General features: G+C 37.2%; 3 protein-coding genes across 6 annotated transcripts in view; 1 reads left to right on the plus strand and 2 right to left on the minus strand.

Moving 5' to 3' along the window:
* Window positions 1-105: 105 nt before the first annotated feature.
* hinfp (histone H4 transcription factor) lies at window positions 106-8,176 on the minus strand. 2 transcript variants are annotated; one of them, XM_066659464.1, is made up of 10 exons: window positions 8,045-8,176; window positions 6,915-7,112; window positions 5,434-5,663; window positions 4,875-4,974; window positions 4,496-4,648; window positions 4,036-4,113; window positions 3,579-3,699; window positions 2,767-2,905; window positions 2,479-2,603; window positions 106-2,189 (listed from the first exon to the last, which is right to left on the minus strand). In XM_066659464.1, exons 2-10 carry the CDS (start codon window positions 7,075-7,077, stop codon window positions 1,829-1,831), a joined length of 1,470 nt encoding a protein of 489 aa, XP_066515561.1. In that variant the 5' UTR covers window positions 7,078-7,112; window positions 8,045-8,176; the 3' UTR covers window positions 106-1,828. The 2 variants fall into 2 exon arrangements, with proteins under 2 accessions (XP_066515561.1, XP_066515564.1); XM_066659467.1 differs by lacking the exon at window positions 8,045-8,176 and adding an exon at window positions 7,320-7,504.
* A 997-nt stretch (window positions 8,177-9,173) lies between these two features.
* Window positions 9,174-16,373, minus strand: dpagt1 (dolichyl-phosphate (UDP-N-acetylglucosamine) N-acetylglucosaminephosphotransferase 1 (GlcNAc-1-P transferase)). The gene is made up of 9 exons (XM_066658994.1): window positions 15,567-16,373; window positions 15,343-15,463; window positions 14,445-14,658; window positions 13,737-13,883; window positions 13,299-13,383; window positions 12,857-13,045; window positions 11,672-11,759; window positions 11,369-11,524; window positions 9,174-10,322 (listed from the first exon to the last, which is right to left on the minus strand). Exons 1-9 carry the CDS (start codon window positions 15,719-15,721, stop codon window positions 10,257-10,259), a joined length of 1,221 nt encoding a protein of 406 aa, XP_066515091.1. The 5' UTR covers window positions 15,722-16,373; the 3' UTR covers window positions 9,174-10,256.
* c2cd2l (c2cd2 like) overlaps window positions 15,684-22,434 on the plus strand; it is a 34,111-nt gene continuing 27,360 nt past the window's right edge. For 2 of the 3 annotated variants that reach the window (XM_066658990.1, XM_066658992.1), the window contains exon 1: window positions 20,917-21,264. The gene's annotated coding sequence lies outside the window, so the exon portion shown is untranslated. Of the gene's footprint in view, window positions 15,769-20,916; window positions 21,265-22,434 lie in introns of those variants that run through there. The other variant, XM_066658991.1, reaches the window with a different exon arrangement.

Here is a 22,434-nt window from a genome sequence, read left to right on the forward strand (position 1 = left end):
TATCTGCGAATATAATTAAATAAACAAATATAATAAACAAATGCAAGCATCTCTCTCTACTTGTAATCATAATCTATTTCAAAATGACATCCATCAGTAGTTTTGTAAAATTAATTTTTATTCTGACTGGAAATGTATGATGTTCTATATTTCAACTTCAGCACTAAAATAATATTAGTAGCGGCAGCAATTTAAAACTCTTACTGCACACATCAGCAAACCATTTGAGTATGTTACAAAACAAACATTTTAGGATTCAGGTTCTTTTTGGTGAAGAAAATGTTCTAGCAAAATAGCATGCCAGCTAGGCAAAGACTGATGTAATATAAACAAGCGTAATCAGAACAGAAAGCATCAAATATGAGATTTCTGCAGCAAAACAAAGCCAGAATATCACTGTGCAACAGCAAAATATAAACCCTTTAGACTGATAAAGCGCAATAAACAAGCCAATTAAAAAAAAACAAAAAAACATAGGCATCTTAAAGGGGAGCTGCAGCAAAGTCCCCCAAATGAACTGTTTTACTGCTGATTTACCTTTATCACCATTACAAATAAAACACATGTGCAAGTACATTGGTTGTTCTAGGTAGCTAATAAATTATTTGGGTTGTAGACAATACTGGTTCCTATAACCAGGGCAACGCAATAAATAAACAGGTCAGTGTCAACATTTTACATGAAACCACCTCTGTTTACATTATGGTTTGCATTTTAATCACAATATTTTGAACTCCCTTACAGTCTAAAACATTAAATATGTATGATGAATTGACAGAAATCAGTGCTGCCATAAGAAGTGCAGCAAAACATCTAATAAGCAACCCTTTCAAGCTTTAATGTTATATTAACAGATATTCAAGGATTCATCCTCTTCTCCTATAAACATACAAGATTTATTCAGCAACAAAATGGTTTTTAAATGTAATCATAAATAAATACAAGCAAAGCTTTTAACATATTTAAGTTCATCAGTAGCAACTTCCATTCAATATCCCTTCTTCAACAAAAGAAATCAATGTAAAAAAAAAATCTGTACAGTTTTTCGAAACACTTGTAGAAACTAATGGTAAAATCCCTATCAGTCTGAAAATCAATCTTGTGCAGTAAATCCTACATTTCATATTCTTTCTTTCTCTCTCTCTCTCTCTCATATTTGACTGGGCCTCACTATTGTCTTTGCTGGAAAAGTCAGGTCTATAGGCCAGGCCTAATATGATGCAGTTTTAGAGGAAAGTGTTTGTTGTACCACTAATACCTAGATTACTATTTTGTTTTAGCTGCAACTGTGAGAAACAAGCAACATGTTGACTGAAAAACTTCCAGTCTTCCATTAAATCTTTAGATGTTAGATGTAAAGCACTCAGATACACAAATGTTGAACATCATGCTTCACACAAGGCTATTCGGTGCTTTGCATAAATGACATTAGTGCAACATAAGATCTGTCAAAATGTTCCTCTGTCCATTTTTCAGTTTTGTAAATGTTTTTCAACAGGTGCAGCATTTGTCTGCCCCAAGGGTCATTTTAACCAAACAGGAGCCCAATTCTATTTGTCCAAGTCCAATGACAATGTCATAGGACTTGGACTAATAGATAAGTGCTACTTGATGGGAATAAGCCAACAAATTAAGCTGTCCAATTTTGGATAAGACTGAATACCTTATGCCTGTAATGTCCCCACTCTGTCCCATTAGTGCACAAGAGGCAAAACCCAATACATTTCTATGTTACAATTTGTTTAAAGTTGGTCCCCCATTTCAATAATTTCACTGAATATTTCTCAAAACCTATGTCATTCATAACACACTGGTATGGGGTGGGACATTAGACCACCTCCATGCCCAGTTGCTGAGCAGTGTCCTGTAGCTGCCGCATGACAGACTTCTCCCTTGTTGCCTCAGTTTGTGAGGGAGCTTCGCTGGTGAGAACAAGTGGCACATTTTCTTCATGAACCTCATGTGTGCCACAGTCTCGATCTCCATCCTCACTCATCTCAACATCAGAGTTTCCATCTGCACCTCCGGCATCCTCTGGATTGTCCCCAGACTGGAGGCACTGGGGTTGGGGAACAGACTCGCTGCTGTCCCCATCACCCTGCCGCTCCCGCATCAATTGCTCAGTCAGTTCCACGCTCTCATAGCGGATCAGTTGCAACCGCATAAAGCCGTCCTCGTGCTCCTTATACCTGAAAAACAGAATCACATATTCATTGATCCTTGCTACACCCACACAGTGTGCTCTTTTCTAACATAATATTGTATCTACAAATGTCTCAAGTAATCTAATCTGCTACTCTTAATCCGATATTATGTTAGATATTCAATCAAGTTGAAAACATTAAAACCTCTTCAGTGCACTCAAAATGCCTAAATTATTTTAAAATTTGTGAGTTGTGTGCTACATTCATTTTCAAATGGGATTTTTTGCCAAAATTCAGTATTCATTGAGAAGTCCAATCAAAGAACCATTCATACCTGAACCTGGGGTGTCCTGAAGGCCATTTGAACTGGTGCTTCTTTCGAAGATGCGCAGTAAGATTATTCCCTCTGGTGAAGCACTGTTCACACACATGGCACTTATAGCGAGGAGTGTAATCTCCCTAAACACACATCAAAATCCAAACCGTTGTCTTATAATGTCATTCAGGTTAATAAGATCAGGTTATTTGTTGTGTTGATATGGCATGTACTTGTAGCAGCAATGTGATTACCTCACTGTTTCATGTAGGGATGCTCTAACATGCCATTATCTAATTGGCTTACCTCGTGGACACGTTTGTAGTGGTTTTTGATGGAGTGCAGGGAGCGGGTGGAGTATTCACAGTCAGCATAATCACAGCGATAGGCCGGCTCACTGCTGTGCGTTTCCAGGTGCTTCCGTAGATCTATCAGATTCTTACAGCTAAAGACACACAAGACTCAAATGAGACCAGGGTCAACAAGACATTATACAAAATTCCAATGCAGGTCCAAAGTTAAAAGCTTCTAAAAACAGTTCAAACAATCAAGCATCAACTCCTCAAATAAAGCTTTACATGAGAATAAAAGAGCTAGGCGCTCCATTGTCACCTTGTTAAAAATTGCAGTATGAATTGCACTAAAGAGATTAGATCTTTTAAGCGGGATACTAGGAATAGTCACTAGAAATTTGGGTGGGGATCAGATTTTTTTTTAAGATGAAATTTTGAACCCAATTTAGTGCTTCGAGAAGAAGTAGTTCAAAGTCGTAGAGCATTGGGTGCTCACAGGCCAGTTATTCGTCCACAAATGCCATATAAAAAAAGTTAGCTGGGCTAAAGACTCTGCCCACCCAAAAAAATATACAAAATAAACAACAAAAAATGTATTTAAGTAAACAGATACAGCATCCTAACATTTCTGTTAACTGACAATAATGTTTTGCTAAGTAGCTTAATTTACTTATGTCATCAATTATGCAAAAGAAGTTAAACGAACAAGATATAAAAAACTGTTAAGTAGGGTTTAAGTGCTATTGTTAATGGTGGATTGAAGAAGTAAAGAAGTTGTCATCTCATTATGAGATCAAATATCACCCTGTGTGATTATGTCTGTACCTGTACTCGCAGTAGTCACAGCTGTAGGGTTTCTCGTTGCTATGGCGGAATTTGATGTGGTTCCTCAGTGAGGATGGAGAGGGGCAGGTCATATCACACAGTGGACATTTGTAATGGTTCACTGAACATAAAGAGAACATGGAGCATGAAGAAGACTCTAGGCAAGACTTGTGTGTGTTCATTTTTCTTTCAAATGGCATGATTATGGCCAACCAACAGATTATACTAATATTACCATAAACTATAATCAAAAAATTGTTCATAGCATTACTCAACTAAGGACTCAAACTAAGACAAAGATACCCAAAAACTGTAGAGGATTTTCTACATACATATTGTATTATTGTGTTATAAAATTATAAATATTTATAAATATTTATACTGCATAACGTATATGTGCCTCTGTGATACCCTGCAGTGAGTGAGAAAATGACAGAAGAAAGGATGGAGCTTATACCGTGATTCCTCATATGGTCCCTCAGTAGCCTCTCTGTAGCAAAGCGCTTCGAGCAGTGAGAGCACTGAAACCTTTGCCCTTTAAACAAAACAACAAGCCAAGAATGGACACAAGTGACAGCAGTAAAATATAATATTTCCAGTTCAGATTTTCTAACATGAGCATAAATGTCAACCACCATAGCATAAGTGAGAATGTAAGGATGTGGGAAGAGAGATGTGAGAGAGAGAAAAAAGGAAGAAAGGAGAAAAGAAAGAAAGGAAAGCAAGACAGAAAAAAGAAAGAAGTGAGAAAGAGAATGGAGAAATGAGTAGAGAGAGAGGGAGACAGACACATTAGAGGGAGGGAGACAGATTGAACAAATCAATAAGTACCATGCGAAATCTAGTTAGGTTACTACTTCTGTTGCTATTTCATGCTTATTATTTCCACTCAATCAAGGCCTGTGGCTGCTCCTCACCTTCAATGGAGGTCTGCCGTTTAATGTGGTCGAAGAACTTGGTGTTGTTGGCAAACATTCCTCCACAGGTCGGACATGCCACCAGCTTCTCCTGAGTGTGACTGCGCATGTGTTCCCGTAACTTAAATCGGCCTTTAAACGAGGCCTCACAATCTAGTGGATTAAAACAGGTTTCCTACTGAGTAGGATTACTTTGGAATGATCTTTGTCCTAAACAACTGAGGAGCCATAGCCATTATAAGCTTAAAAACACACACACGGCCAAAAGAGCTTAGTATAAAGACTCAGTTCAAAGTAAAGTCTATGATTCAGCTCATGAGCTATATATATATATATAAATTTAAACCACTGCATTCAAAATTGATTAATAATTATGTACCTTTCCAGCCACATGTGAGTATGTTCTCCCTGTTGGCTTCTAGACAATGTGCATGCATCTCCACATGCCTGTAAAACCACTCTGGGTTGTCCATGTTGGTCTGTAAAAATATACAATGCATTATAAAATATCTAAATACCTTTGGGATGTGCAGTTAATTATTACAGTTTTAAAAACACGTCAGCATCAAGAAATCGTTAAAGTACACTTTCAGAAAAAAAGGAACGGTAGAGGTACATTACTGTATACTACTTTAAAAGGTACAACAGTGGTTTTCGTCCAGTTGTGATGCCTAAAGGCACATTACATTCTCTTCTCCAGAAGGGGGGAATACTTGTAATATATAATTATAGAACTGTTTAAAATACATGAACATTATATATGTCCTGGAGATGATATGAAGCATATGAAATTAACACAACTTTATAATCTACAATTATATAAAATATGGTACAGTTGTGTTCCCTTATTACAGGTAATGAGAATATACCACCACAGTGACAGTGTAGAATTACAAAATTACAGAATACAAAAAGGAACCATTTCAATATTCCCTCACCTCACAGTGCTCCCACAGACAGAGGAAAGTGTCCTGGACCTCTGGCACAATGTTGCGGTTTTGGAGACCCACTGAACAGGTGCCCATCTCTGGATGGGTCTTGAGGACAGCTGACCCCCACTGCTTAAGCTTGGTATGGTAGCAGTGGAAAAAAACATGTCTCATTAACTCTCCATCCAACTCCACAGAGCAGAAGCCACAGTCCCGCCACAGGCAGCTGGGCACCTCATCTGCAAAAAAAAAAAAAAAAAAAAAAAAAAAAAAAAAAAAAAAAAAAAAAAAAATCACAAAAAAGCTTCAATAAATAACTAACATAATAACCATGCAACTTGGGAAGTGTTTGTCAAAAATCTAAATTTCCTCAAATGGGACTGATATATCTAAGTTTTGCTTGATAAGCAGTGCCTCATACCCATAAACTTACACCAATACACAACTGTGTACAATATGCAGCCTTCACTCAAACACACACACACAGCTAAGTAAAATGACATAACTCAAAATAGGATAGAACAGGGTTCAAATAACAAAGCTTTGATCACTGCAGGTGAAATGGCATTGGAGTTATTTACACAGGACTCCAAACATTGAAGAGCATGAAAAAATATTAAAAATACTGCTTTGTATCTTCTCCAAAGGTGGGTAATATTGACTTACTTTTCCTGTATACACTTTTGGGAGACCACTAACAGAATTAAAGTAAACACAGACTTTTCAGACTTCCTTCAAAACAAAAAAGTTACAAATGTATTTCTGTAACAAGTTAAACTTCAGCCACGTACAAACAACCACCTGTTTTTCCCCAAACATAACATTCCAACTTCTTAACGAAAAACAAACTTGATAAAAACAGTTTCCCAAAACTGTTGACATTCCCTTAAAAAAACAGTAATGTGTTTTTAATCAATTTCATGCTACCATACAAAAAATCAATGATATATATACAACTTGTCACATGATTTATTAATTTATAATTTTGTTCATTAAAATGTTTGATTACTGAGTGTGCCATGTCAAATGTTCTAACCCTAGTTTACAACCACAGGGCTGCAGGGGCAGTCGTTATGGTTTGCCAAGCAAGAGCAAATTATAAGAGCCATGGCACATAACAGCACAACTGACATGTTACCTCACAATTAAAATGAGCTTGCTTCCCAGAGACAAATTAGCTAAAGTGTGGTGTATTTGTGAATGACAATAATAAAGTCATGTTTTGTCGTTGTCACAGCTGAAAAGCAACCCTCACATAAAACTACGTATTAATTGAATAATAATTCAAGTATTATAAAATCAAACTTAATTTCTTTTATACAGCATTTGTTTGAAGAATATCACCAACTCATAGTGCAGCCTTACACTTAAAGCTTCTAATGTAAACCACAAGAAAATCTATAGCCTACAACATAATTTCTTAAAAAGAACACATTAATGGAAGTTTCATAATTAAGTGCACACCTCTGATTATGATAAAGTATTCTCACCTGGTATATCAGGGCTGTCCTCCTCTAAGACTTTGTAATGGTTTTCCACATGCTGACAGAAGTCCTCCATCCTGCCAAACGTCTCTTGGCATCTGCCCCACTCACACGCAAGTTCCAATGTGAACTCCTCACGGCGCGGGGCACGCTTGCTTGAAGGCGTCATAACTATCTAACTGAATGTTAAACAGGGCCATGCATCTGAAAACCAAAAGCAAACCAGCATGGTAGTGCTAGTTTTTCTACAAAGATTCCTATCACCACTGTAGTAAACAATTTTGACTGAAAGTTTCTCTTCTTTCTGCTGTGGTTTAATTAGACAGAAATTAGGAGGAATCTTTTAACAGAAACTAAAATAACTGAGTTAACAACACATCCATGAATGTAAACAGACTTACTCCGACTTACATTTATAGTGGGCCTCTTGGCATCAGTGGAACAATTCCTTTTTATCAAAGTGACCGTTTTAGAAGTTCTTTCCATTAAAAAAATATGCTAATGCTTCAAAAGTTGATTTGACACACCTTTACGTTCTCTATCAATTCACGAACATATATTTATATTCAAGTTCCTGCTTCTGTTTCCACATGACCGTTACCCCTCCACCACTGGCCTGAAGCTTGACCGCCCTTCAAGTTGATGGGACATAAGATGTCCCGGATGTCCTTAATTTATCTTTGGAAGAGATGATTTCAAAGTTTCAATGCAGAGCTTTTCAATCATGTTATTGACTCCTTATTTCACGCAAGATACGCCTTCTAGCGTAAAAACAGCACCACACGGACATGTTAAGAAGGTTAAAACTTGATTTTCACTTTATCGACCATGCTAAACGTTACTGCAACATAACATATTGATTATAAACACTACAGCTAACATTCATAAATCTAGCCGTAAAGGAATGATCCTCACTCACATTAGTAAAAAATGTAAATAATAACGGAACAGTGTCAGAGTATCACTCAGGCAGACAGGAATTTACAGAAGCCTGGTAGTTAGCCAGTTAGCACGACACTTTCAAGCGGGTATTTTGCGGCGGTTTTTTGTGTGCTTATAGATTAAAGTATGAAAAGCTCCACTGTTTTTGTGATTCTCCGTTTAAAAGGAGTTAAAGTGAAGATAAAACGACTCACCTCGAGCTCCTGATTCAGACATTTTCCTCCGAGCCGCCGTTTCCCACAAAAACAAACGAATCGTCTAAACTCCGCCCCTTCGCTCTGCAGCCAACCAGAACACGACTCGCTCAGTCCCTCAGAAACTCTTCCTTGGGCACTCAGCTACTCTCAAGCGTTCCGGTTAATATAAAATGTCAAACGCCGTATCCAATCACTGCCCACTGTTCTAGACACCCTTACCTCGTTAGTCCACCTTTTAGATGTAAAGTCAGTGACAATAGCTCAGTGGACACAGGATGCCGCCCACAGCGCCACAGGTGGACTACAGTCTTGTAGAATTACAGTATGCTCCTGTATGGTCAGTGGAGCTGATATGGGTAAATTAAAATGAATGTAGATACAAGGCAAGTGTTCCTAATCCAGTGATTGTTCAGTGCATATTAGTCTGAAATACTAAGATAGTCCCAAAAGAATATGATTAATTTTATCCTTAATATTTTCTCCCAGTTTGCACTTTGATGGTGATAAATTGTACTAAATTCCTGCCCCCATAATTTTCTGTTAGGCTGAGATAACGTGACAGCCAAGGTCATAAAACATGATGTATCTTAAGTTTCATCATCATCACACCATTCTGTGATCCCCTTGTGCCCTGTGGATGGGAGCTATCTCCATCTCCTTGCATCCTTGCCCTAATGATGAACCCTCTTTCAAAGTCACTTTGATCTCTTCCTCTTGCCATCTCTATTCAAAAGCAAGGTCAGCTTGCACAGCATTTGTATTCATGCCACAGAGCATAGTATTATACCAGTTTATTAATTTTATGGCACCTATATCTGGAAGCATCTGCACTAATTTATTCAAGCCGTTTCCTTTGTTGCCTGTGAAGGACTGCCGCACCCTCCAGGGTGTGATCCCACATTGCGCCCAATGATTCCGGGTAGGCTCCGGACCCACCACGACCCTGAACTGGATAAGCGGTTACAGACAATGAATGAATGAAAATGTTTCCTTTGTCTCACACATGTGCACACATGATTTGAGCAAAGAAGTTTTAGGGTTGAAATTGCACTATAAAGAAGTAATAAATATTTTATAAGCAAAATATAAAACATACATGAAATGCCAATAACTTTAGTTTACAGTTATTTATTTTTAAACAGAAATTAAACAATCATTTCTGATACACATAATGGTCCAGTGTCAAACAGGTGTGTCCTTCACAGGCTTAGTGATATTTCAGATAAAAACAAAATACATTTATATGGATATCATATAATCTCTAGGCATTTGCGCAAGATTGACACCAGTAACTTTTTGTGCTGCTCAGCATTCAGGCTATTATTTGAGAAATACACAAATTTTGGACAATACTTCAGAAAATCTACCTACGTTTCCAAACTACATTCCACCAAATGTCCTTTTTTATATCCAGATCTTGTACTTACTTAAGTACCACATAAATGAGATTTTTGTTCAAATTAAGTCCAGCTACATTTCAAATACGTAAATTAGTAGATACAGTTTGTTTTCCCAAAAGCATCTTAGAACAAGGAAGATTCTTAACTGTTAGAGTGACCATCACACTGAACACACTCCCTCCTTTGTAAAATGATATTAACACCAAGATGTTTTTAAAATGTAAATCTGAGGTACTTCATAGCCTGCTCTTTTTAAATTTTCATTCAAATACATAGATAGAACATCAAACATTTTCTTTCTGAAACAGCAATATTTCTGCTTGAATATATTCCTTTAGTATTGCTTGTGCTACATCCTTAATATTAAGTAGCTCTTACAGAGTTAAGTACAGGTTTTCCCAAAAAGACAACTGATCTCAGGGCTGATTTCTCTGCATTTACAGTGGTCATGGTCAGAAAAGTTAATTCTAGATCCCCACTCCTGCCCCTGAGGTGGTTGGTGAATATATCCAAATCTTCATTTATTGTAATGATTTAAATTAGTGTAACTGAATGTAGATTCATTTGAGAGCTACTTTCTTTTAAAAGAAATAGTGTCTCGGATGAATATGTGACATTTAAAGGCTTGTGACTGTTTCACATATTCAAATGTTAACAAATCAGATTTTTAAAAATGGCATTGTAAACAGGTCCATGTGCGAGTGGTAAAAGAAAGGCAGACTTGAAATCACCCAGAACCATTCTTAATCAGTTGTTTCAGTAGGAAGTTAAAGTCCCTTTTGTTCTTCTTCATACTGTGTGTTGAGATGCTAGACGTCATAAAAGAGACGAACCAAATGATATCGAATTCCAAAAGCAATGATGCTCCCAAAGACCTGTATAAAAAAATTAATAATAAGAAACACACAAACAAACAAAATAAAAACACAGACTTGAAAAGAGTTCAAATGTAGGGTTATGTTCATATAAAAAAAACTGGTGATAAATCCATTTTTTGCATATTCAGAAAACGTGTCTTGATGATTTATACTTGTTTTCATAAATGGTGTATATTTATGTAAAGAAAAACATGAATCTCCATTTTGATTTTTAGTTTACTACATCATTTGAAAACAGCTGTCCCTCACATTTTGTGATAATATAATGATGAATTGACCAATAGAAATGTTCCAGAATTAAATATTTTACATTGACTTCCATTGCAAATTAAGGAATTCTTTCTCTTCTCCTATAAAGGTTCCTTTTTAGAGATCCATATTTTTTATTGGACAGTGACAATGTGTAAAAAAAATATTTACAAGACTATCCATCACTAAAGTAGAACATGCCTTCTCCACAAATATCATTTGCTCCTGAACTTAGCAAACAGCTTGTTCGTGGGGCAGAAGTTCTTAATTTCACTCATGGATACACATCCCTGTTTATTTTTTGTGCTTTATCCCACTTGTTTTAGTTCACTTTAACGAATTACTAAGCTCCCTGTGGTCTTGATTTGGTGTGTACAATAAGAAAAACACGATTATATACATAAAATATATAATATATAAAATTTCCCAATCTCAGTCTACGCAGCTGTGTCTTTTATTGTTTTATATATATATATATATATATATATATATATATATATAAAGAATAAAAGACACATCTGCCTAGACTGAGATTGGGAACCTTAGGGTGAGTTGGCTAAAAGCCATATGCAAATCAACAGTAACCACAATAACTCCAGCAGGCCTGTGGTTAGTATATTTGCATGACCATGTGCAAATGCATGACTAAAACAATATATTAGAACCAATTATTAAGTTATAATTATGTCATAAATTACTTTTAGATAAAAAAAAAAAACTCTGAAAGATCCACTTCAAGCATCCAGCTTGAGCAAAGTCATACAGAATACAAAGGCTTTAGCTTACACTCTCACCTGTATTAAGAGCATAATGGCTGTGAGGTTTCTCTCATGTGTGGGCCCTAGTAACTTCAGTACTAGGTTAATTAGGGTCATGTTATTGCACTCAATAAACTCATCATCTCCCTCCTGACCCCTGCGAACGTCCAGCACCCATAACGCTTCTGCCACCTGCAGGACAATGAAAGAAACGCAAGATTAGTTTATCAATTTAACATGTTTTCCCCCATAACAATCTTACACTTTCAAGTATTTTGAGACTAATCATACAATGTTGTTTAAGTTCTTTTGTACTGCTAAGTGAATATTGTTCTTTACCTTCAAAACAAGCTGTCCTAGTTTGCCAAGATCCTTTTTTTTAAACTTTGAGTAGCTCATGCCAAGTTTTCCTGTGTCCTGTTGCAATCTGTGGAGAGATTTGAAGTATTTAAACATCAAAAGTCAAGTGAGTTTTATCAAAGGTTTGTCTCATTGTGCCTCGTATTATTTGGAATAAAATATAATGAAATCATTTCTAGATCATTGTGTATTTAAATAATCACTTTAAATTAAAGCCAAATAAAAAATATGTAGTAATGAAACTGATGATATGAATAAGAATACTGGTTCTATCCTGGACAGTTAGTTGTGCTTTGAGCCCAAGAGTGATGCTCAAATCTTTTTAATTAGGAAAATAAACCTGCTAATAATAAAGTCCACTATGATCACACTTTTTAAATTTAATGTATTATTAAGCCATTTTTAATAGTTATTTGCATTTTTGTTCTTGCCATGTTGGACAGCTTGAGCTTGCACAATAAATCAGGTTATACAGCCTGGTCAAAGCAGCGAAAAATGTCACTGAACTGCATCAGACCTAGCCCCAGGCAATGAGGAGGGCAAATGCCATTTTAAAGCCATTGAATAATCATTTTGGGAAGCATTTTAAATATTGCTAGGATAGCAATCTATCTAGCTATCTCTTTTCTAGATACCCAAGTATGTTTTACAATCAACACAGAACACCAAATCCATACACACAGTGGCAAAAGTGTTCTGGAACTATTTAATCCTATTTACAGTGAGTTTTTTTATTAAGGAGTATTGGCAGATAATGGCTCTGATTTGTATTTTCATAGATAATACAGTTGCACAAAGACATGCAAAGATTTAATACTTTGACCTTATATATTTTGGCCTTTATTTGCCCTTTTTTACGATGTTTATTTTGATTATGATATTGTTTTATTAACTGACTGTATGGTTTTACCAGTTAAAATCTGTCAGTATTTTTTCTAATTGATTTTTAGTAGATTTGAGAAATATCTATATTGTAGGGTTTTTTTGTATTACCCTAGTACAGCTTTCTGATTTTCCCAGGGAATGTATTGGGACATAAAGGTATTAAATTCTATTAACATAATAAACTGTGTACTTACTACAAACCCAAATTACTGTTAGTTGCCTATTGTGTAGCAATCTAGATTTGCAGAAAATCCCTGTACCTTCCAAAAACTGAACTACCTGGGCAAGCGATGTCTAGGACAAGGTACAATGTGGAACAGCTGTGGCAGAGAGTAGATGAAGTTTACGACTTGAGGGATGAAGAAAAGCAGCATGGTCTTGCTAAAATGGCCAAGAATGCCCACCACCGCGAACGTCATCCCAGCAAAATAACAGAAGGTGTCTCCTACAAACACTGAAGAGGGGTACCTACAAGGGCAGTCAAAAGCATAATAGCAAATCATGTATTTTAAAATCATTGAAGGAGTGTGCTGCCAGAATACAACATATTGTTCAATGTTTTGAGTGGCAAATGGAACATTTAGGTGGGAAAAAAAAACATTTACTGAATGGCAATGATTCCATATTTTACAACAAACTAGATGTATGAAGGCTTAGGGTTGATGGTACATCCAAGCTGTTAATGTAATAATAAATACCCAGTGAGAGATATCAAACAAACCAGTTGTGGTAGAAGAGAGCCAGCGTGGTGAAAAAGAAAGGGATCATGAAGTACAAAGAGAAAACATGGTCATCTCTGTAGTCTCCTACAATGGAAAACTGGATGTTAGTTAAATGTGAGTAACTGGGTCTTATTCACTAATACAGATTAGCCATAAATAATGAGATGAGCAAATGTTGACTTGAGGTTATATCATAAATGAATTAATTTAAGTTAAAAAGAGGTTGTTTTTCCCATTGCAGGAGAGTCTGTTCATAAAAGCTAATCCTAAGCGTAATCTGCCACAACAGATTGCATCAGAGAATTTCAATGAGCATGAAATATGGGCTTTAGTGTCATACAAAAGTATTTACAAACATCAAATCTATTTTCACCCCCCATATATTTTAAGAAAATATATATTGAAAAAAAATTGTTCTTGGGGATATATCAACTCACCATTGAGCTCCAATACATTGAAGATAATGATGGAGCCAGAGATAAAGAGAGCCTGCCCAGACTCAATCCCGTTGATGCCAGCCAGGATGTTGATGGCATTAGTGCAGAACACAGCTAGCATGCCCATATATACATAATACAGGATACCTGGAACAACAGAATACATATAAATAAACTTTCACTAAGCAGTACATACCCCCACAAAAAAAGTTATATAGTGCAGTTTCTGCAGTGCTAAGCCTGGAGAAGAAAAAACTCTATTCTCCCTGTTACAGCTCAGTGAAACATCACAGTTATTTTGAAGCTGTAAGTTCAAGGGAAAAATACTACCTAGTGTTTTTAAGTGTTCATGTTTTTAAAATAATGGTGGGGATATGGCAAAAAATACAAAGTAATATTTTAAATAACTATTGTATTATTTTGTCAGTATTATTCAGATTAATGAACTGGTGCTTCTCTTCCAACTCAAAAAACTCATTGTAAATTTTATGCTAATTAGCTTTATGTGGTTATATGGGCATTTTAGTAGATATTTTGCTTTTCAAATTTAGTGCAATATTGACTGAATCCAAACTTCAGCCATTTATCTTATTTAAAATTCACATACATACATTATATATAAATATATATATAGTCCAGCCAAGTTATCATTTTCTGTCGTTTTAATTCCTCAACTTTCTTAATTTCGGCTTCTCCAGTCCAACTAACCCAAATCCAGATGCATCCCCAGCAGAACCCGGAATGGTTTGGGCACGACTATGACTGTGTTGCCAAAGTTGGTGAAGTAGACCATGAGGAGGGGCAGTGAGGCCATGGTAGGTAGCAGCAGCTTGTGCCTCCATCGCAGGTTAAGCACATCATCAGCGAAACCAAGGAAAATCATGCAGCAGATGGCCAGCAATGCACCAATCAGCTCTACAAACTGCATAAAATACAGATCAAGAACATATATTAAGAGGGCTACAAGAAAGGTTTAGATACACTATATGTCCAAACTTTTGTAAACATCTGCTCATCCAACATTTTCCAGAAATTAAGTTTAGTAATTATTTTCAATTTGCTGCAGCAACCGTATTTGATGTTTTAGTTGATGATTTGAGTCCTTTCAGTCATGAGAGCATTTGTGAGTTCAGGTACAGCTGTTGGATGATGTTGAATGTCCTGGATACGTAACAGAACTTACAAATGAGCCCAAAAGTGCTCAATTTACACTATTTGCTCCAGCTCCATAACCTTTTAGGCGGTGATTTATACCTCTCGAGCTGATGCTAGATGTGCACTGGTGTAGTACAAGATGACTTTAGGCTCATATGTAGATTCCATGTGTCCCATTCTGTTGGGAATTCTTTTCTAGTGAGATTTCAGGAGCTGTGAGTGCAAAACTGACCACCTTTTAAAGTTGGGTAATTGAATGAATAATTTTGGACATAGAATGTCCCACCATTAAGTGAAATAACCAGGTTTGTATAGTCATTAAAATGCCTAAATAATATTACGAGACTCTGAGCAGTAGTCAGGGACTTACGATAAGACGGTAAAGACAAAATATGAAAGATAAGCATTTTTAGAATTACAAAGTTATACTTAATCATTGATTTACTTATACCTCATTGTGTGGGAAGCTGCGACATTTCTCTCCCATAAAGCAACTGAGGAAAGGCACTGGGATGAAAAGGAAGAGAATGATGAGGAAGACAGTGCCACTGATCACACCTTGAGACTCTGGCCTGATAAAAGGAGTATAAATTAAAAGGTAAGGGTCTGTTCATTCTTGCCACTGAATACAGACAATACTACATTCAAAACAATCTTAACAGAAATTCGGCTTACACTTGTTTTTTTGTGGTTTTGTTCAGGTCCAGGCCAAAGAGTCTGGCAGAAATGAAATGATCCTTGAAGGCTGGAATGAGCTTGAGTGTGGCAACACACCCAAGAGCAGACATGCAACAGCTGATAATTAGAGGAAGGATGGGAACGGGAGACATTTTTTAATTGGGCTGGAACTTTTAATTAACACTCTGCTGTTGTACAGGTAGGACAGCCCCAAATAAATCGCTTTAGTTCAGTTGAGGCACCACAGGTTCCTGGTCAATACATGAACATTTTATTAGAATCGAGGCAGTTCTTAACCTGGTTTGTAATTCACACACTGACGTTTAGCAGGTTGATGATTGTTTTTGTCCTAATTTCCTTCACTTAGCACGATAAGGTAGATCCCACCCTTCTCGTTTCCTGAAAATAAACTACTATTCCTCGTGTAAAGTTAAAAAGTATATAAACCCTAAAGGCGACGCTATTGTTTCTAAATACATCTTAACGACAAAGCAAGAGCTGTTATACGGGCTCCCTCGTTGTCTTAGACGACTAACGTTTACTGCTTCATATTTTTCATCAAGTTATAACTTAAACGCTCGACGCAGAAAGTAGTTTGATTAATGATTAATTTGACAGTTCTGAAAAATTTATTCAGTCCGCGATCACAGCACTATGTTCACCGTTTTATCAAGGTAGTCCCAATGAAAAAAGAAAAAGTGCATTACAGAGACAAGACAAAGCTGAATAAAACTTCCAAGTTGAAGCTTAAAACGAAGTAAAGTACGCTGCTACATAACGTTGCCATATTTTACAAAACAGCAACTGTTTCTAGCCGAGCCGCAAAAGATCACGAAACCTCCACGTCCTCTTCCGTCAACATGAGCTTGGGCTCGATCTCAAATAGTTCCTACTGCCTACATAGTGTTAAACATAATTCGTCAAAATACTTTTGTAATTAGATACGCAATGCGAATTACGTAAATGATATACAGCCTATGATTTATTCTCCAATGTAACTTTTTGGACATTTAGCTTATGCTCTATTTGCATGTTACTGGCCATGTCAGTTACGCAGTTCACTATTTAGGATGTTGGGAGCCATTTGAGATTCGACCTTAGTTTTAATGAATTGCTTTCCGGAAGTGCTAAATAAATAACAACAACAAAAAAAAAAATTAACAAAATATGTTAAAAAATATGTTTCATAATGTAATACGTAATAAATAAATAAATAATTGCTGATTTGAGTACAACCTTAAATAGAATTTTATTAGACCTAAAAAAGACAAAATAAAAGCCTCAAATCCTTGATAGATATACCGAATTGTATACAGTGTACGGTATATGTTTAAATTTAAATAAATTTTAAACTAAATGCGAATTTAAATAAAACGAATGTAATATTAAACAATCTCTATTGGATAAAGCAGATTGTTTAGAATGTATGGTTTATCTTGCAAATTTTAAATTGAAATGAATTGTAATATTAAATAATATTTAATATTTCTAAATAATTTGAATCAAACAAAAAGGCTGAGTGGTGGCACAGCAGGTAGTATCACAGTCACACAGCTCCAGGGACCTGGAGGTTGTCGGTTCAAATCTCACTCCAGGTGACCGTGAGAAGTTTGGTGTGTTCTCCCTGTGTCCATGTGGGTTTCCTCTGGCTGTTCCCGTTTCCTCCCACAGTCCAACACATGTTGGTAGGTGGATTGGCAATAGGTGTGAGTGAATGTGTGAGTGTGTGTCACCCACCGCCCTGGACTGGATAAGTGGTTACAGACAACGAATGAATGAATCAAAGAAATTGCTCCTTGAGCTCCCTCAAGTTGGTTCATTCATTCATTATCTGTAACCGCTTATCCAATTCAGCGTCGCAGTGGGTCCAGAGCCTACCTGGAATCATTGGGTGCAAGGCGGGAATACACCCTGGAGGGTGCGCCAGTCCTTCACAGGGCAACACAGAAACACTCACGGACAATTTGAGTCGCCAATCCACCTACCAACATGTGTTTTTGGACCATTACCCACGCAGATACGAGGAGAACACACAAACTCCTCACAGACAGTCACCCAGAGCGGGAATCAAACCCACAACATCCAGGTCCCTGGAGCTGTGTGACTGCGACACTACCTGCTGCACCACTGTGCCGCCCTCTCCCTCAAGTTGCAGAATGTAATTTATTTTTAACAGTACTGTCCTAAAGTCAACAATGTTCTGAAAGGAGGGATTTCCTCCAATGGTCCAAAAACCGACATTGGTAGGTTGGTGTGAGTGAATGTGTGAGTGTGTCTTTAAAACGTAAGGCCTATTTGTAATGTTTGAAGGGAATGTCTACAATTGTGAGGAACTGCATTTTTCTCTGGTTTGTTTACATTCGGAAATCAAAAAAAAAAAAAAAAGAAAAGACAATTTGACCCTTGACACGTTGAAATTTGACACTTTTTTGCAGCAGCCAGTAGGTGAGCGATAAGGTCAGAAAATGCTGTTTAATCAAGTAAACACTAAGCATTTTTTCTGATCTGTATGTAAGTATTTGACATAAATAAAACTATCCTGATCAGGGTCACCCCCAGACAATGTATGCATTATCTGAGCTTTAATAGTGAAAATGTAAAATAGCCGTAAACATAAAACATTGGCTATTTTTCATAGAAGAGGGGTGCAGGCTGGTTTTACATGGCAAAATATATTAGTATCCTTTCAGTAGTATTTTGCTCTAGCTGAACATGGGAGAAAAGGGAATGCAACAGTTCAACTGTTCCAGTTCTTGGAAGACTGAGAGCAGGACTGAGACAAAAATTTGTCTCGCAGTCCTTCAGCTGTGTACATCACTACTGCTTAAACACTATTCACCATGTTCTGGGTTAACCATTAAAGTGTTTTACTAGAAGCTTCAACAGAAATGTGTTGAAAGTTGTGGAGATAATTGATCATAATCTCATCTTCATGTTTGGAAGTGTTTCTGTGAAACATGAGCCTTTCATTTTCAGCTTCTATATTTTACAAAACCAAAAGGTACCTGATGCCCTGTCCCTTAAATAAATTGGTTGATAAAATGTAAAGAAGCTTGTGTTTTGTGACGTCAAGAATGTAATGGTTACCATATAGTCTTATAAGTTCCTGTCATGAACACACGTGTTTTCTTGTTCAAACAAGTTTATTGAATGTCATTTCAACAGTGTATTGTAGTTTGAAAAGAGGCTTTTGGACTGGTACGGGGCACAGTCACACAGCTCCAGGGACCTGGAGGATGTGGATTCGATTCCCGCTCCGGGTGACTGTCTGTGAGGAGTTTGGTGAGTTCTCCCTGTGTCCGTGTGGGTTTCCTCCGGGTGCTCCGGTTTCCTCCCACAGTCCAAAAACACGTTGGTAGGTTGATTGGCGACTCAAAAAAAGTGACTGAGTGTGTGAGTGAATGTGTGAGTGTGTGTGTTGCCCTGAGAAGGACTGGCGCCCCCTCCAGGGTGTATTCCTGCCTTGCGCCCAATGATTCCAGGTAGGCTCTGGACACACCGTGACCCTGAACTGGATAAGGGTTACAGATAATGGATGGATGAACTGGTACATTTATATCACCACAGCAAGCTAAACAGTTCAACTTAATCACCTTTAAAAAAGACATAAACTACTTTAGTAAAAATATTCAGTTACAGAATTTATTTCTTATCTTTAATCGAATCTCCTGTTATTGGTTTGTCTGAGGTATGTCACAGGTTAGCAGTGGAACATGGGTAATTTCTTTCATGAAAATGTCGTCTGATGCTAACTTACAATAGGGGCCCAACAAGTGCTGATAGGGTGACTTCATGAGCACGCCTGTTGGGGAGAATCAAAGAAGTGGGACACTACAGACATTCACAGTGGGCAGAAGACAGGATGACAGGAGGGATTCAGTCATAAATCTAAAAGCGATGAGACTGGGTTGAAATATATAAATCCCATGATAACTGGGGTGAATCAGTAAGTAATCCACCCCTCTGTTACACGCTCAAAGAAGAACGTGTCCGAGCTTGGTGTCCTTGACACAATTAATGTGAAAAAGTGAGTATAAATAGAAGAAAGTGTGCGCGCGACCGAGAACAACGGTCCCTTTAAATGCGCGCGACATGTGCGCGCTGGCCATGGTAAGGCGGATTCATTTAAGCGAACCGATTCTTTAGAAACGCACGTCGAATGAATTGAAGCACCGATTGAATCTTTGATTTACAAGTCAAATCAACTTGATGCTCCTCTGTCTCTACTTTTCCGTATCTAGAAGTAAAAAAGGCCATACGATATCTCATAATCGACTTACTATCTCATTGTTATGACTTATTATTACAAAATTATGACTTATTATCTCATAATTGTATTTTATAATTGTCAAATTGTATTGACATTGTATGGGCTTCCATAAATGAAGGCAATCCAAGACTAAAACAAATTTCAATGGGTTTCACCATTCAGTATTCAACTGTATTCATTCATTTCTCTCATCTCTCAAACTCTTCGTTCTGTCCAGAATTGTGGTGTACCTGAAGCCTAACCTGAATAATAGGGCTTAAGGCCGGTACAGATACAGGAAAGGCCACCAATACATCATAGGGAATTGCACACGCACTCAATTACACAGGTAATACACTTACCAACATGTGTTTTCAGACTGTGGCAGGAAACCTGAGCACCTTGAGGAAACCCACACAGACACAGCAAACACCTCACAAAGAGTGTCCCAAGTGGAGATTGAACCAAGGACCTCAAAATCCCGGAGCTGTGTGGCAAGGACACTACCTGCAGCACCATTGTGCTACCCTAAATTATTAGTACAGTATCACACACAATGCACAGCTAAAAATCCAGTTAAGCAAGTACAATAATGTTTTTGAGTGGTAATCACACTTACCACAATTAGTGGTGTAATTGCTCAGTAATTTCTTTTGTATTGAGTCAGTTCTATGAACAGTGAGGTCTATATATGTCATGTAAAAGGAATTTTGCGCATCATGGTACTGCATACTACCTTAATAGTATGTCAAAACAGCACACAAGTACATTCCTGAGTATAGTGTATGCATGGAAGTTTATGACAGATTTGCTTCCATACTAAACATTTTAAAGCCCATTTTCTTTGTGTTTATGACTCTAGCTGACTTGAGGTTTCACAGCAATTTGAAACCACAGATTCATATTTTGGATATTTTATGGATGTAAGCTGCATGTGAGATTATATATTATATCGTCCACAGAAGTGGAATCATAATTCTGTTCCATTTGCTTAAAATTGTGAGTCGGTTCCAATGATTCAGAAAAATAACTGAATCAATTGAACGATTCTTTGACAAGTGGTTCATCGCTGTGTGCGCGCGCTGTTTGTGCTGCGATTTTGACAGTTCTGTAGGTTTCTGTAGCGGAGGGAGGAGGGACGTGGTCGCAGTTACAGCCCGATAAGTGCTCATAAACCAGTGTCTCTGAGTAAACTGAGCTCTACGGTGCGGGCAAAATGCTTTCGAGGACATAAGAGGACGAAAAGCAACCATAAGGAGCAGACGAAGACAGCAGCTCGGATTAGGAGCAGGAATATGAGCGGCTAGCAGCGGAGGCTAACGGCTGCCACAGCGACGTTAACGGCAGCTGCCAGGTTCTGTTTGGCGTAACGTTCATGGCGTCTTTGTGCTGGATGTTCTGCTGATATTTACTCTACTTGTTCGGCGTGTTGTCTGGAAAAAAACGGTAAATACAGTATTACGTAGCATCATACGACGCTGAAGTTGGCTTCTTATTTAAATTTCTTTTTCCACCTTAAATGGTGCAGCGTTACACGCGCACTCCTGCGCCATTTAAGGTCGAACGGAAAATTAGAAACAGAAGCCAACTTCAGTTTGAAGCTAAACTAACAGTGGCTTTTAACAGCCGAAATATATTCTACAATACGGCTTTGAGTAGCCAGATATACTCTCCGTGTAAACATAGGAAAAATGTGCAAATGCCTCCTTCAGTATCCAGATACAGTGACACAATCAGCTAGCTACCTTTAATAAGATGATTCAAATAATGGTTTATAAGCCTACTGACAGTAGACAGTTAGCCCCACTGTACCTCAAATGGTCTGACATACGTAATAGGGTTATTTCTAATTTTGCGTTTTTCAAAAAATGATCAATGAAGTCACAAACCAAACAAAAGATGTTTTGTTACAATTTGCATCAATTGTATTTTACAGCAGTTGCACCTGACTAACAGCAATATTTTCTTATGTTAAACATATCAATAAATACATAAGCCGTATTTTTAATTTGGTCATAAACAGCTTTTTACACGTTGATACATACTGGATATCTTGTATCCAAGTTTAATGCAGTTATATGCCTCAAAATCTGCAAATCATTTTAAATCAGGGAAGTGTATGTGTTTACATTTGCATATTCTTGTCTAGATATTTGGGAGTTATTAACATAGTGGGCTTCTTCACCTAATTTACCTTTATCTACGTTGTGAAAAACAAATACTCGACCTATTATTTGCAGGTGTATGGCTATGTACTACTTTGCTGCACTCTTACAGGTGGCACCTGGCTGCATTTCTGCTGTATTGAAAATGAAAGTGTTGCCAGGTGAAATACTCTGAGCAGAGATATGAAATAGCACTCAGGCATTTCATGTAGGGAGGTACATTATGCCCTTAATATGGCAATCCAATCACTATTCAGTTCAGATTGAAAAGTGAATGATAAACTTGAACAAACTTGCTTCCTTTGAATAAGTTTTATGAATGTTTCTGATTTAATGAACATATATGTAACATGCCCTGAATGCATGAAGACAGTTTTACGATCTATGATCTACGATCTATCAATATATATGCATACTGACTCACTAAAAAAAAATAATATTTTGGTTTTTA

This window comes from Hoplias malabaricus, chromosome 2 (assembly GCF_029633855.1).
Source record: "Hoplias malabaricus isolate fHopMal1 chromosome 2, fHopMal1.hap1, whole genome shotgun sequence".
Lineage (NCBI taxonomy): Eukaryota > Metazoa > Chordata > Actinopteri > Characiformes > Erythrinidae > Hoplias > Hoplias malabaricus.

What these genes read in the sequence shown, in the direction of transcription:
- hinfp (XM_066659464.1), bottom strand. Translation starts at nt 7,077, where the DNA reads ATGACGCCTTCAAGCAAGCGTGCCCCGCGCCGTGAGGAGTTCACATTG. An exon ending in GGACCATATGAGGAATCACG is followed by an intron (nt 3,700 to 4,035) that starts GTATAAGCTCCA and finishes CTTTATGTTCAG; the next exon opens with TGAACCATTACAAATGTCCA. An exon ending in TGTGACTACTGCGAGTACAG is followed by an intron (nt 2,906 to 3,578) that starts GTACAGACATAA and finishes GTGTGTCTTTAG; the next exon opens with CTGTAAGAATCTGATAGATC.
- dpagt1 (XM_066658994.1), bottom strand. Translation starts at nt 15,721, where the DNA reads ATGTCTCCCGTTCCCATCCTTCCTCTAATTATCAGCTGTTGCATGTCT. An exon ending in CAATGTATTGGAGCTCAATG is followed by an intron (nt 13,384 to 13,736) that starts GTGAGTTGATAT and finishes TTTCCATTGTAG; the next exon opens with GAGACTACAGAGATGACCAT. An exon ending in CCATTATGCTCTTAATACAG is followed by an intron (nt 10,323 to 11,368) that starts GTGAGAGTGTAA and finishes TTTTTTATACAG; the next exon opens with GTCTTTGGGAGCATCATTGC.